The sequence below is a fragment of the Ailuropoda melanoleuca genome, chromosome 10 (assembly GCF_002007445.2).
Source record: "Ailuropoda melanoleuca isolate Jingjing chromosome 10, ASM200744v2, whole genome shotgun sequence".
Lineage (NCBI taxonomy): Eukaryota > Metazoa > Chordata > Mammalia > Carnivora > Ursidae > Ailuropoda > Ailuropoda melanoleuca.
This window is the reverse complement of record NC_048227.1, coordinates 67257555-67273350: the sequence shown is the minus strand read 5'-3', so window position 1 is coordinate 67273350 and position 15796 is coordinate 67257555. Positions and strand designations below refer to the sequence as shown.

The 15796-nt window shown below is 38.7% G+C and overlaps 1 protein-coding gene across 6 annotated transcripts in view; it reads left to right on the top strand.

Annotated features, from left to right (window-relative positions):
- The window catches only part of FAM184A (family with sequence similarity 184 member A), a 117923-nt gene that overhangs the window by 58871 nt on the left and 43256 nt on the right, over nt 1-15796 (top strand). For all 6 annotated transcript variants that reach the window (XR_004628113.1, XM_034669050.1, XM_034669053.1 and 3 more), the window contains exons 7-9: nt 10177-10338; nt 12097-12218; nt 12664-12814. Coding sequence is in view for 5 of the 6 variants with exons in the window: in XM_034669050.1 (XP_034524941.1) it covers nt 10177-10338; nt 12097-12218; nt 12664-12814 (435 nt within the window). In the remaining variant the exon portion in view is untranslated. The remainder of the gene's footprint in view (nt 1-10176; nt 10339-12096; nt 12219-12663; nt 12815-15796) is intronic.

Here is a 15796-nt window from a genome sequence, read left to right as displayed (position 1 = left end):
ATAGAGATCTTAGGGATGTGGGCTTCTTCCTTAAAGAGTTTATTTATTTATTTGAGAGAGAGAGAGACAGTCAGCAAGAAAGGGAACCCAAGCAGAGGAGTGGGAGAGGAAGAAGCAGGTTCCCGGTGGAGAAGCCCGATGAAGGACTCCTTACGGAGCGTTGTGATCACACCCTAATCCGAAGACAGGTGCTTGGTGACTGCGCCACTCAGGCGCTCCGGGTGGTGGGCTTCTTGATTTTTCAGCCTGCCTTCTGGGGCAGGGGCCTGCCTGCTGGTACTCAGAAAACCCTGTTTGGGTAGAGTCTCTGTGTCCCTTGCGAGGGGGGATGGGGATGGGCACCCTGTGAGCCGGTATTTCCGGGCTTTTGTTCTCTGGCGGCTTTCCCTGGCGGTTTGCTATGCCTCTTCTGAGAGAGCAGCAGCGGCTGAAATTCAGCCTCTGTCTCAGAACAGAGGGATCGCGGATCGTTCTCCACTGATGTTCTGGCCACTTTAACTCTGTTTCTGTTGGTGCTGCTCAACCCTGCAGCATCCCGGGCTGTGCGCCCCACACCCGGCGTCCCAGCCCTCACTTCCAGGGCCGGCACGTCTCTGTCCTTTGTGTTTCCAACCCCGCCCGCCGCCAGCCGCCCCGCGCGGGCTCCCGGAGCTCCCCGTCTCAGTCTGGTGTCTCACGGGTGCTGACCGCGAGTCCGCCTGCTCCCCCGTGCAGGTGGCCCTCCAGCCGCCAGCCGCCCCGCGGACGCTCCCGGAGCTCCCGGTCTCAGCCTCGATCCAGTGAGCACACCGGAGCTCCGGAGCTCCGTGAGATGCTTGGTGGTGCACGCTCCCGGCTCACGGACAGTCTGCTGTTTCCAGAGTGCGGGTCCGCGGTCCGCCCGCTCCCCGGTGCAGGTGGCCTGCCAGCCACCCTGCGCGCGAGCTCCTGGAGCTCGCGTTCTAAGTCTGCTGTCTCGCAGGTGCCGTCCGCGCGTCCGCCTGCTCCCCCGTGCAGGTGGCCCGCCAACCGCCAGCCGTCCCGCGTGCGCTCCCGGAGCTCCCTTCTCAGTCTGCTGTCTCAAGCGTGCGGGTCCGCGGTCTGTCCGCTCCCCCCTGCAGGTGGCTACCGCTTCCCGGCGCCCTGACAGGGTGGCTCCCTCCCCCTTCTGTTTAGCTTCCGATATCTGTTCGCGGTTTCACGGCTCCCCGCTTCGTACCTCGATACTCAGCGCTGGAGATGTTCATTTGTAGAGATCCAGATGTATCTTCCTGCGTCTCAGGCTGATTCCGTGGATGTTCCTGCTGGTCTGGTACCTATCCAGCTCAACTCAGGGGACCGGCTGAAAAAGGGGTCCCCTACTCCTCCGCCATCTTAACCTCCTCCCCCTTATATTAATTTTCTAATATTATATCCAACTTTGGGTTTCTAAAGAAGGTCCTAGTTAGTCGTGATAGATTATATATATATATATTTTAAGATTTTTTATTTTTTATTTATTTGAAGAAATAGAGATAGCCAGTGAGAGTGGGAACAGAAGCAGGGGGAGTGGGAGAGGAAGAAGTAGGCTTATAGCGGAGGAGCCTGATGTGGGGCTCGATCCCATAATGCCGGGATCACGCCCTGAGCCGAAGGCAGACGTTTAACGACTGCGCCACCCAGGCGCCCCTATATATATATTTTTTATGTAATAACTAGATTCAGTTTCCTAATACTCATTTTGGAATTTTTGAGCCTCGGTTCATTAAGATTGCTTTGTACTTTTTCCTTTTTTATATCATCCTTTTCTAGTTTTGGAATCAAGGTCCTACTAGCCTCATACAATGAAAAAAGACTTCTTTCCTTTTCTGTTCTCTGGGAGAGTTGTGCGATATTGACATGGTTTTTTAACCTTAACTTCATTAGGGTTAAAAATTGTGGTTTGTATGAAAACAATTTGTATGAAATTTGATACATGGAAGAAATGTAATACTCTGGGTGTGTCCAGTTCAGTGTAGTCTTGTATGCCAGCCCATTAAATCAAGATTTTAAGTTATTTTCTTCAAATATTCTGTATTCTTTTTGACTTTTATCTTTTTGATCCATTTACTAAAAACTGATATTATGATGGTGGATTGGTTTATTTTTCTTACATTCTGTTAATTTTTGCTTTGAATATTTAGAAGCTTTGTATGTGCATACAAATATAAAACTGTTTAGCTACTTATGAATCATGCCTTTTGATTTAGCCTGTGCTATTTGATATTGTATAACCAGCTTTCTTTTAGTTTGTTATGACTGGTATATCTTTTTCCATTTACCGACCTTTCGTTTTTCTGCAACCTTATGTTTACATGTGCCTCTTGCCAAACACACATAGCTGCATTTTATCTAGTCTGAAGGTTTTACTATTTATTTATTTATTTATTTATTTATTTATTTATTTATTTTTATTTAAGAGAGAGAATGCAAGCGAGGGGAGGAGCAGAAAGGAAGGAGAGGTACAGGGAGAGAATCTTCAGCAGACTCAGCACCAAGTGCAGAGCCCCTGAGATCATGGCCTGAGTCAAAACCAAGAGTCGGATGCCCAACTGATTGAGCCACCCATGCACCCTTGAAGTTTTTACCTTTTTAAATAGAGTTTATTCCATTTATATTTGTTGGATGGAGAGTAGGTATATCTATGGAAAGACAGGAGGGAAGAATTAGGGGGTACGTAAAGACTGGAAGTGATTGTTTTAGAAAAAATTAAAGAATGTATTATCTTCGTAAGATGGATCTTGATATTCTTATGAATGATAAAACCAAAAACATATATAGGTCAACTGTGGATTTCAGTGATCCGTTCATGAATGCCAGAATCATATTAAGATATTAAGAGAAGCTAGTAAGTCTAAAATCTCAGGTGGAGGATAATCCTGTTTTCCCTTCAAATGTTATTTGAGATCACCTTTGAGGACAAAATACTAGGCTGAATGGTCAATAAATCTAACTATTGTGGTCTTTTTAAATATTTTTATAACATTTTAAGTTGTAGATTTTCTTCTGGAAATAAGTTTTTAAGCATATATATAGTTCAGTATTTTGTTAAAAATCATTCAGATTATTTATTGTAAAATATATCACAGTTGATACACTGCCTGACACACAGTGGGAGATCATTATTCGTGAGTGCAGTATTTGTCAAATGAGTAAAACTCATCACTGAGAACTAAGTCAACTTCTATAAATAAGAGTATTGGTTTTCTATTGCTGTGTAACAGATTACTACAAAATTTAGCAGCTTAACACATGTTTATTATCTCACAGTGTTATGTATGGGTCAGGAGTCCAAGTATAGGTTAGCTGGGTCCTCCGCTTAGGATCTCACAAGGTTGAAATCAAAGTGAGAGCCACACTGCAGTCCCATGTGAGGCACAGGGTCCTTTTTCAAGCTTATTGGTTGTTGTCAGAATTAATTTCTTTGTGGCTTTATGACTGAGGTCCCCATTTTCTTGGTAGCTGTTGGCCAGAAACTGCTCTCAACTTCTAAAAGCCTCCTCAAGCCCTTACTACCTGACTACCTCCTCTCATAACACAGCAGTTTACTCTTCCAAGGCTAGCAGGAAAACCTCTGTGGCTTTGAACTACTGTGACTTCTAAGGGCTCACCTGATTATGTCAGGCCCACCCAGAAGAGTCTCCCTTCTGATGACCTTAAAGTCAATTTAAGGATCTTAATCATATCTGCAAGATACCTTTTGCTTAATACTGTAATATAGTTAGGGGGGTGATATCCCATTATATGCATAGGTTCTGGGTAGAGTAAGGGTCGGAGAGGGTCATGTTAGAGTTCAGCCTACTGCAACACACAAGTAACTCGTTTCTCTGGCTCCTGTAGTGGGTACACTAGCATTTAGGTAATAGAAGACAAACAGGATATTTATTGCCATGATTTAGAGAACAAAGATTGAGTTTCTTCCTTTTTTTTTTTTTTTTTTTTTTTTTTTTTTTTTTAAAGTGGCCGGGAGGGACAGANTGTTTTTTTTTTTTTTTTTTTTTTTTTTTTTTTTTTTTAAAGTGGCCGGGAGGGACAGAGGGAGAGGGGGAGAGAGAGAATCTTAAGCCAGACGCCCAGCACGGAGCCCAGTGTGGGGCTCAGTCTCATGATCCTGAGAATGACCTGAGCCAAAATTAAGAGTTGGACACTTAACCAACTGAGCCACCCAGATACCCCAAGAATTGAGTTTCTAAACTAGGTTCTGGAATATCTATAATACATACCCTTCAGAGACACTGATTGGTAGGTGCTAAAATTTTGAGTACTGTTCTTTATGACCTTAAGCAGTTTTACAAAAAAAAAAAGTAAGAACCTGGGGAATGTTTTCAGAATTCCAGATTTTCTAATGGTATTTAATATGTATATGTGCACTTTAATATGGTTACAGTCTATATTCACAAATGCTTTGTGTACTTGATTTATAAATCTTTATTCCATATAAATATTTCCATTTAATTTTGTCTGCATGTTAGTCATTTAAAATATTCATATCGTGTTCCATTATATATCTTTACCATAGTTGAGCTTAAACATTTTCTTTGTTGAGCATTTAATGTTTTAAGTATTTTATTATAAATAGTAATAATTTTAAGGCGTTGCCTCCTCTTATTTGAGAGGGGAGGATTGTCATGCAAACACCATGGCCAGAATAACAACACTGGGTTTTCCTAAGGCCAGTTCTGTGCCCTTATTGGTGACCAACAAGGCATATTTCAGCCATGAGCCCTGAGGAGCATGGAGTATTAGAGAGGATTTCTCTCAGCCCTGTTTATCAGGGTCTTATTTTTACTGGTAAGTCGATGTATGATCAGTACTATTAATACTTCTGTTCATTTTAAAAATTATTTCCTTTTTGTCTAGCTCTTGCCCTAAATGAAATTACTGGGCCAAAGAGTAGAAATGATGTTATAGGTCTCGTATCTTAATACTAAATTGGCCTCCAGAAAAGCAGGAACTAGAGTCCAGTAACGTCAGTAATATTTGCAAATCTTTTATTATGTAGGGAACATTTATTGACTTCATGGTATCTTCTAGGTGGTAGAGATACTCTGACAAAATGTCAAGGAACTCATAACTTCAAGTGGCTATTATGAGTGGTGAAAAATACAATGTATTTTTAAATTCCAGAGGAGGGAGTGATTCCCTACCATAACATTCATAAAAGCTCTGGAGAATGTGATATTGCAAAATTTTTAAATGTGGTATGGGAGGTGGCCTTTGAAAAGTAAATTTGCAGATGTAGGAATGATGAAAGACAAAATGGGTACAAGGAATAGTGTAAAGGTCATGTTGGTACTCAAGTTATAATGCCTTGGTGAACCATAGAAAGGTCAGTGTCATTACACCACAGTCTCTCAACCCCACCTCTGCTGATTGGGCAGATAATTCTTTAGGGTGTTCAGTAGTGTCCCTGGTCTCTATATACTAGATACTAGCAGTGTGTGCCACAACTTTTCCCTTTCAGTTGTAACAACCAAAAATATCTCCAGACACTATCCTGGGGGGCAGAATTGACCCTGGTTGAGAATTAGTGTACTTGACAATATGGCACTTGTCAAGAAATGTGGTAGAAAGAGAAGTCGAAGCTAAATTGTGAGTGACTCTTGTGCCATAGCAAAGACTTTAGAATTTATCCTAATGATAGAGTGTTAGCAGCAGAGCAGCAACTGACACTCTCAGATGATCTCAGGAAAAGGATTCTGGTGGCAGTAGGAGGTGAGTTGTATGGGGAGGGGATTGGTTATTAGAGTTGGGTAGATGACTTACGATGCTATTTCATTAGTCTGGGCAAGAGTTGATTAGCTTCTTGACTAGGAAAGCAAAACCTGGGAGTGGAGAAGATTATTCAAAAATAAAATTTATAGGACTTGATGTGGTAAGTGGTAGAAAAAGACTCAGGTATCTAGCTCAGGTGTTTGGTCTGGTAATTATGCCACTCTGGGAAGATGGGTATTACAGGAGGAAAGATACATAGGAATGGCAAGACACTGAGTTGTTTGGACCTGAGGGGATCTAGGCTGGAACTAAGTAGAGAGTTCAGGCTTAGAGCTAAAGATTAGGCAGGCACTAAAGCCATTAACAAAGAGGAGCACCAGTCCTGAATTAACAGAGCCAGGGAAAGAGGTGGAGAAGGAGAAAGTGGAAGCATGAGACTGAGAATTAGTGGATATGAGAAAAAGATGAAAACAAATACTTTTAAGAGGTGGAAGTGCCTGGTGCCTCACACTGTCACACAGTGATTAGAAGCCAAAGTATGAATCCTGGAAAGGTCATGCAATCAAGTGTTCTCTGAGGACCTTCCTACATTGTCAGTGGAAAAGTAGGACAGAAGTTAGATTTAATAGGTTTAACCTGAAACTGTTCTTTTAAGACTATATATAAATGGAAGAGGAGAAAAATGCAGTTCTTCTTCAGCCTCATACCAGAGATGTTCTAGATGGGCTAAGTTTGAAATGTAATGTCAAATCATGAATATAAATAAAATATGAAAATGCAAGTGACAAACCTTAGGACAAGGAAGGCCTTTCGACACATAATGGCTATGTTATGAATTAAAAACACAGAATTAAAGCTACAAATTTTTGTATATCGAGATACACCGTAAGTAAAATTATGAGAGAGGAAAAATTGGGGAGGGGTGAATAAGTGATTGGCAAATTGTATGAGTAACAAAATTCATGTCTTTAACACCTTAAAAATGTACACAAAACATTAAAAAAAATATATACCCTTATTTTTTAATGAGCTAAAGGAAAATATGAAAAAATAATTTTAACTGCTATAATTTAAAAACTGGAAATGAAATTAATGAGATGCCATTCCCATTATCGTAAAATTAACAATGATAAAAACTGAGACCATGAAGTATTGATAAGGGCAAAGAAATAAAACACAAAAAGCTGCTGATGGGAATATAAAATCGTATAATTTTCCTGGAAAGAATTTAGCACTATTAAAAGCCTTAAAGATGGGCATGCCCTTTCATTTCAGTGTATTTAACAGAAGCAAATAATTAAATATTATTGACAAAATTTCAGCACTGTTTATAGAAGATATTTAGAAACAAGAACAAATTTGACAAATATTGCAAAAATGGTAATGATTAGCAGGGATTTTGCCATAAGAATGAACTGTGGAAAGGTTCTGCAAAGGCCCCGAGGCACAAGAATTTTCTAGGAATTGAAGCATGCCAGTGTGGGTGAACTGTAATAGCAACTATAATAATAATTCGTATTTATTTAGTTCTTACTATGTCCCAGGCATTGTTTTATATAGTCTCTCCTTTATCCTGTTTGTTCCTTTAATTCTCTCAGTGACCCCATGCTGTAATTACTAGTTATCAAGTCACACAAAAGCTGTGGAACTTGTCCAAGTCACAAAGTAAGTGGGTAAAACCAGAATTTCCAATCCCGGCAGTGTGATTTCAGAATTCAGTTCGTACCTGCAGCGCTACTTTCCCCAAAGAGCTTAAAGACCGAGGAGGGAGTTGCCAAGCCAAGGCTGGAGAGTGAGGCAGGGGCTATGCCTTGCAGGCCTTGTAACCCCTTGAAAGATTTTGGATGTTATCTCAAGAGAAACATGAAGCACTTGGAAAATGCTGAGTACAAATATGTGGATGCTTGCTTGGTCTCCAGGCTTATACTCATGTCCGTATTTGTAATGTGTAAAATACTGACACAGGCACTGCAGGGAGATTGGACCGGAGAAGAGGACGCATGAGTGAATATTCCAGGGAAGAGGTTTCTACTTACTGTAGTCCCTCAGTTTTCAAGAGGAATCAGAGGATTGATCTCTACTGCAAGTGACAGAAATCCCAGCTCAAACCAGCCAAAGGAAATTTATTGAATCATGTTGACTGAAAAGTCCAGGGGGAATGTTAGCATCAGGCATGACCAGGTTCAGAACTGAAATTGTTTATGCTGGAACTCAGCTTCTCTTTTTCTCGAGTTGGATTTGTTCTTTGTGTTGACTTCCTGTTTCAGTTGTACATTCTCTTAGGTTATATGTGCAACTGGGAAAAGACCTTTTTTAGGAACTCCTTTAAAAGTCCCCTGATCACTGTGAATAGACGAGCTTAAATCATGTGCCTGCCTCTAAACCAGTCCCCATGGCCAACAGAATGAGATTCCCTAACTGGTTTATGTTTTGAAGAAGTGCTTGGGTTCATTCCTGGGTTTGGGTTGACATGGACCCATAGGGAAGAGAGGTAGATTTTGATTTTGGGAAACAACAGATATGTTCCACTTTTATTATATTTTAGAAAACAAAATTTAATTGTGTTCATTACTTATTATTTGCTTTTTATGTTTAATTGTGCAGCATTTTAAAGTTTTTGTCTATTTAAACATTCATTCCCTAATTAGTTTCTTGAACAGATTCTTTTAATTCTTTGTGTAATAACTAGAATACTGTTCTTTATGAGTTTTTTCATGTATTCCATTTGCACGTGTAATCTTATTCATTTGAAAATTACCTGGATTGTGGAACAAAATTTTTCTCCATGTTGATAAATTTAGTTGTCCCCTCCTTACTGATTGGTACCTGATATTTGCATGTTGCTTTCTAATTAAAGAATCTTTCCCCATATATCCTTGAGTTTAAATATTATAATAACTATGAGGTAGGTATCATTATTCTTATAGTGGCAGACCAAGAACTTTAAACTAGATTTTTTACTAAGTTCAGTACTCTTTTTTTTTTTTTCAAGTAAACTCTACCCCCAAGGTAGGGCTCAAACTCAGGACCCCAAGAGTCCACAGATAGAGCTAGCAGATGCCCCAGGTTCAATACTCTTTAACTCTGTTACACCTTATATTATTCATTCACCCCTGTAACACATTTGTGGCAAGCCAGAGCAACATAAAAAGCAGGGAAGATACAAATAAGCTGGATAGACTAGAGAAAGGGGGCATAAATTCAGGGACAAAGAAAATTCTAAAACATGGTAAATGAATATTATATGCAAATATGCTATTAAATTTTTTAAATTGGGAAAAAATGTCTCTGTATACAATTTCTAAAATGACTCAAAGTAGTTGATCAACCTGATGGAACCAGTTATAACCATGAAACAAATACTCCCAGCATGTATCTAGAGAGGCACTAGGCCCAGAGGATTTTAATGGATGAATTTCATTAAAATTTTAAGAAACAGATAAATTTTAACTGTGAAAATATTTCAGAGCACAGAAAAAAATGGAAGCTTCCCAGCTCATCTTATGAGGTTGGCATCCCTTTAAAGATACTAACAAGATAAAATGTTACCATCACCAGAATTGTTCAGTATATAAATATCTGCATGGAAAGGGGACAGGAAGAGGGGTGGTGAATTGATAGGAGGCCGAAAGAGATTGTTTGCAGTTTTCCTTGTGATGCCTGTAGTTACAATGAGAAATATTCAGGTGTTATTTTAAAAATAGTAGTTTTCATTTCTGTAGAGTTTTGATAAGCTTGGCTGTTTCATAAAAAGGAGATTTTTACTTCATAGCACTTTCCTAGATAAAGTATTTCATTTATTGGTTTTAGTTCTCATAACTTGAAGATATGGATCTGCCTGATCAACAAATTATCTTATTAGCTTCTAATTTCAAGAGTGTGTAAATTCAACTCTTAACAATTTCATGAGGAAATTTTGTATGGAAATGAAGAAATCACAACTTATTCTAATATGCATCTCGCAGCTCATCAATATTGACCTAAATCAGTCACCTTTATAACCAGCAGGAGAACTGGGCTCAAATGAAGTGATTCCATTTTGAAGAGCAGTTATAAAAATATTTTTATCTAAAAAAGTACTTTTTTCCTCTGTCTCTGATGTAATCTTCATCTTGTTCTAGTTCCTTTTTGTAGGGATTTGATTATTTGACAGAATCTCAGGAATTCTCTTTGTTAGAGCGGGGGCTTGAGTCATCCACTTATTCACATGGTGACCATGACAAAAATCATAAATATGGAGGTCTTTGCAAAAACAAAAACAATGGATGAAAGCTATCATGATTATTTGATTACTTCTTCCAAATTCATTAAAAAAAGATCCATTCAGTAAAATTACCACTGAAGAAAAAACTTTAAATGAGGTTTATCCGAGCTAATTGAAGAAAAGACTTTAAGAAAACAAACGTGGCTGTTTTGCTGGTCGGTAACAATGAAGTCTATTAAAAGTACTGTATGTACTTGCAGATTGGCCGCCTCCAAGATCTGGTGAGGAAAAGTGAACAAGGTCTTGGCTCTGCAGAAGGCCTCATTGCTAGTCTTCAGGACTCCCAGGAGAGACTGCAGAATGAGCTCGACTTGACCAAAGGCAGGCTGAAGGAGACCAAAGATGCTCTATTAAATGTTGAGGTAATTTTATAATACCTGCTATAAACTAAACATCGGGAAGGTAAAAATATTTAATTACTTTGCTTAAAGCTTATTGTAAATATCACATTGTATGGAGTATATTAGTTTTGCAGGGCTTTCCTACCACAGTACTAAAACTAAGCGGCTTAAAACAACAGGAATTTACTTTCTCACAGTCTAGAGGCTGAAAGTCCAAAATCAAGATGTTGTCAGTGCCATTCTCCCTTTTAAACCTAGGAGGGTGGATCCTTCCTGGCATTTACCAGCCCCTGGTAGCCCCAGGCCTTCCTTGGCTTGTGGCACATTTCAGTTTCCTCCTTGGTAATCAGTGGCATTCTTCTTGTGTCCTCACGTCATTTTTACCACAACTTTAGGAAGTCTCCTTAACAGGTGTTCTGTCTGGATGGGAGTTTTTTTTCCCCTCCTCCTTTCTGTTGTGTTATTATATAACTGAACCCATCATCTAATGGATATTGACCCCTGCCTATATGTCAGCTTGTTTGTTGGCTGGTACCTGTGGGGAATCCAGCCACGGCTAAGGCAGGACTCTGCCCTAAGACATCTTAGGCCACGGTTGGTAAATAAAGGGTAAGATGCTGATGACAATGATGATAATATTCCTTTAACAGTTGTAAATATGTAGTGTGGAGTTTATAGTTTCTGGCATTACTAAATCTTGCTGAGGCTCTGTTTCCTCACCACAATCTCCCCACATTGTTATGAGGATCCCGAGAGGTGATGGATATGGAAACACTTGAGGAAAAAAAAGAGCAAGTATTTTCTTTACCTCTTTTCTTACCCCACTAATGTCTAATAAAGTACTTTGCATTCAATAAAAGAAATACTTTTTAAGTAATTCTACCCATTTAATGCTGCCTGTGATGGAAAAAGTAGTAGTTCCTAGAGGCAGAATACTTAGTGAAAAGGACAGTTGGCTAAGGTGGCCAGATCCAGTTTTCAGAATTTACTGCCTATACCCAGGTCAGCAGTGTGGAATAGCAGTTTCAACACGGACTTCCTTCTCTCCTGTGAATCTGGACGTGCCCTCAGCAGTGCTATAACACATGCTGTTACTAAGTGGGTGATCCAGAAAGGGTCCTTGTTAGAATGGAAGGAAGCACCACGATCTGTCTGTTCCTCTTCTGTTGTAGCCAAAGAGCAGCTCGCTGCTGGCGGGGACTGATGGTTGCCGTGTTGTCCAGGCAGGTCACCTCTAGCCCTGGGCTCCAGAGAGCCACTGGATTTATGCTAATGTACAGGCATTTCATCTCTATCATAGTATCACTGGTTTGAAGTTGCATGATAAAAATAGTCCGTAGCCAATATGTCTTATAATTATTTTAATGTCAGTGAGGTATAGCTACATTTCAGTTCTGAATAAATAGCGTACTTTTGAATATAAATATGAATGGATTTGAATAATGTGTCTGTCTATGTAATGTGTATATATATGAGGATAATAGACACCCATGATATGGAAAGCTTGGTGAAGATTATAAATTATGCTAGCTTTAAGCTATTTAAAATGATTTGTAAAATTACAAGCCTTAATGAAGCATAGTTTGCACAAGGACGTTTAAAATATAAAATATGTGCCATATATTGTCTGAAAATCTCGAGTAATCATTATAGATAGCACTATCAATTATTGTGCTGTAGGAATTTAGGTTATAACGCAAGCACTCTGCTTATTTGAAATAACCAGCAATGACTTTGCTTTTGAAGACTTGTTTTCACTGAAAAGTTTTTATTCTACAGGGTGACCTAGAACAAGAAAGGCAACAGCATGAAGAAACACTTGCTGTCATGAAAGAGGAAGAGAAGCTCAGAGTGGACAGAATGGCCCATGACTTAGAAATAAAATGGACTGAAAACCTGAGGTATGTTCTTTACTCCGTAATGTAATCTTATCGATACAGATGTGCAAAAATGTTTTTCTGTTATATGGTTTATGTTGTCTTATTGTTAAAATCATAGTGACAGCATTTTTAATTAATTCTTTTGCTGATGCAGAAAAGTTATTTTCCTTTTCTGCTTGAATGCTTTTTCTGATTTTATTTTCTCTATATAATACTAACCTCAAGTCAGAAGATTTATTTGTTCTAATACCTGTTCTGCCATTAATAACTGATGAACCAATGATCTTAGGCAAGTTAGCAACTTACCTTATAGTCCTGTAAGCCTGACTGAAACAATAATCAACTTTTATTCTGAGTTGACTTTTGAGGAGGATTAATTAAATACGTAAAAAACCCTGAACAACTATACTGTAGCTACTGAGAGGAATAATTCTCTTTAAAAATAAAGGCATTCGTTTTATTTTAGACAGGAATGTTCTAAACTTCGTGAAGAGTTAAGACTTCAACATGAAGAGGATAAGAAGTCAGCCATGTCTCAACTTTTGCAGTTGAAGGAGCGAGAGAAAAATGCAGCCAGGGATTCATGGCAGAAGAAAGTAGAAGATCTCTTAAACCAGGTAATTAATAGTCTGGACATTCTGAAGGCTCATTTTCCTTGACATTCTCTAGCCAGGAAAACATTACAAAACATTGTGGGCTAATTCACTGTATTTCGTTATTTTTCACAGGGCAAATTTAAAATTTTAAAAATGTATAAAATCCAGGAGATGTATTCACTAACTTGTGAAAACGTACTAAATAATGTTAAATTTGCAGTCCTAAATTCTGAGAAGAATTAACAGGTTTTTAGTTTAATATTTGAACTGAACATATTAGAGATTTTTAAATGGGAAAGTTACCCATATTTTGAAAGTATAAAATCTTTTTTCAAGTCATTAGCTATCATTTGGGCCCCAGAAGGTAAAATTTATTAAATGCATCCTGATTGCCTAAAGCCATACCAGAAGTGTTTACTTCTTTCTCAGCAAAGGGATGTTGCCTGTTACACTTCAAAATGTTATCAGCAAAAGGTAGTGATATTCCTAAGTCTATCTTCTTATGTCAGGTTCACTTATTTCCATTTATAACTATAATTAAATGAATTTTCACTCATTTATACAACTTCTAAATTTATGAATTCTTAGCACTCTCCTGCAAAGCCCGTTATTAAATAAGACTGACTGCATGAGTCACTAGTTGATAAGTAAGTACAGAACTTGGACAAGAAGCAGCTCCATAATTTAGTGTAAGAAGTCTACTATTATCTTTCTATTTGTGATCATGATGAATTTCAGAATAAACAGGATAGGCTTTCTGTAAGATAACTTATTACAGAGGGTACATACGTGCAGTATCTTTCAAGAGTAGTTGGGGCCTGCCGATTTGTGTCTGGTCTTTCATAATAGTTAATCATGTTACCCAGAAAAGGGAGTGTATGTACATGAATTTTTGTGAATAAATTTGAAACCTTTGAAATTCGGACACAAATAAAAAGAAAACAGCTCTCACTAGAAGGTGGGCACCAGGTTAGCATTGCTTATTGGTTACCTTCTATACACTTATTTTATATACCTACTTAGAGACCTAGGACAGATCTTCCTGGGCAGAACGGTACTACTCTTCTATGATGTTCTGTACTTAAAAAAATTAGTTCAATTGTATGATAAAAATGAAAAATTCCCCTGAAAGTCTGCCTTGTTTTTCAGTCACAGAGAATTGACGTAGACATTTTTTGGCTGAACTTGGCACTATAAAAAGGACCTACCACTTCTCCCACCTGTTTCCTATTAATTTCATTACTCATGTAATCTCTTATAATAAACTGTCAGATTTCATCCATGCTTCTCTGATATTTTTTCTTTTTTTTTCCCCCAATATCTGTTCTGCATTGATTATTCCTGAGAGGACATAATGTTTTGCATATTATTTTAGTTCTGTGTCATAAAGTAAATTATTACATAATGGCTCCAATTTTTGCCAACTTCACAGAAATAATTTTTTGATCAGTTTTCAAAGCAGATTAACCATAAATATCAATATCACCAGGAATTAATTGCCTCCAAAGATGAAGTTGTTCTGTTCTGCTCTATGCCATCAGTCCCATTTCCAAAATGAGAATGTCTTCCCCTCTCTCCACTTCTAAAATCTAGAGAGCATATGCATTCCCGCAGATAAAGTGGCAAATAGCTGTTACACCTCGGGATCTTCTGTACCTGAAGAAAGTTAGGAAAACAGTTGAACAAACAATTCCACGCTGAAGTGAAAGTGGGTATTGTGTTATCAAAGTTGCACTCTTTTCAGGCATGTCAGAGGACAGAAACTTCTAGCAGGACCAGCAGTCTTTTTAATGGAACTTTGTTATGGACAAAGGACCCCTCCCTCCTTCTTGGCCGTTTGGATCTTGTTCTCTTGATTATTTTGGATGGATTCCTAGAGCCAGTGTGTTGTGCCTGCTCTCCTACTTTTCACTTGCCTGACCCCTACTGAGCCCTGGTCCTCATACCATCTACCCCCAGCTCCGGGCCCTACAACCATCTCACTCTACTATTCCTACTGGCCTCACTCATCCCCTTGTTCCTAGTGCTGCCAGCACCCCTCTGCACTTAGGGAAAACAGGTCTGGCTTGGGCTCTGGGACACTTAAGGACTAAGAGTGGAGAAGAGAATTGGAACGGCCAGCCCTTGGGCAGAAACATATATTATGAAAAGTATCAGAGGATCTGTGTTTTCACGTATTTTAACTATTTCTGAAAGAACTGAACACAAGTCTGTTTTTGTGCCTTGGCTTACCTGTATTTCATTTTGCTTAGAGCAAAGAAGAAATAATTTATCTTTCATGTGAACTTAATCTCTTGAGAGTTAAATTTTGATTTAAACTTACCTATCAAGAAATGGGCAAAGAAAGACATAAGAATTTCATTTTTCTTCAATCAGTTGTTCTTTATCAAAATTTCCCAATGCTATTATTTTTATTCTGTGCTCTGATCAGAGTCTAACTTCATATTTTTAGTTTTCTCTTACTGTTTCATTGTGTTCTTTTTTGCTGTCCAGTGATTAGCCCAGGAAGTATACCTAGTTCTGGACGAAGGGGTAATCAGTGTACATCTGAGTGCCTTTAAAGCAAAAGAACTACATTTATACTCTTCAACTCTGTCTAAAGAAAAGTGAGCAGAGAGTGCTCTGTGATCATAGTTTCTGTTGGTGATCCTAAAATGTCATCATATATTCCTGCATTTCACCTTTTTCAGGGCAAATTTTACTTTGGGTCCAGTATGAAGATTTAATATTCCAATTCCCTCATTCAGATCAGTGGACTGAGAAATTTGGGAGACCTACAATCATTCAGACATAGAACTATGGGACTTTGTAGTTTGGGTCTGACTCTTCATTTTGAATTTTGAGGCCCCAACGTAATTTAGCTTGTTATAGCCACCGTGTATATGACACAGTTTTTAGCCTCCACATACCTACAATCTGATAGGATTTTACCTACAGTAAAAGTCACTCTGTAGTGAGTGACCATAAATGGTCTGGACGGCTTGTACTGTAGGAGCAGTGATA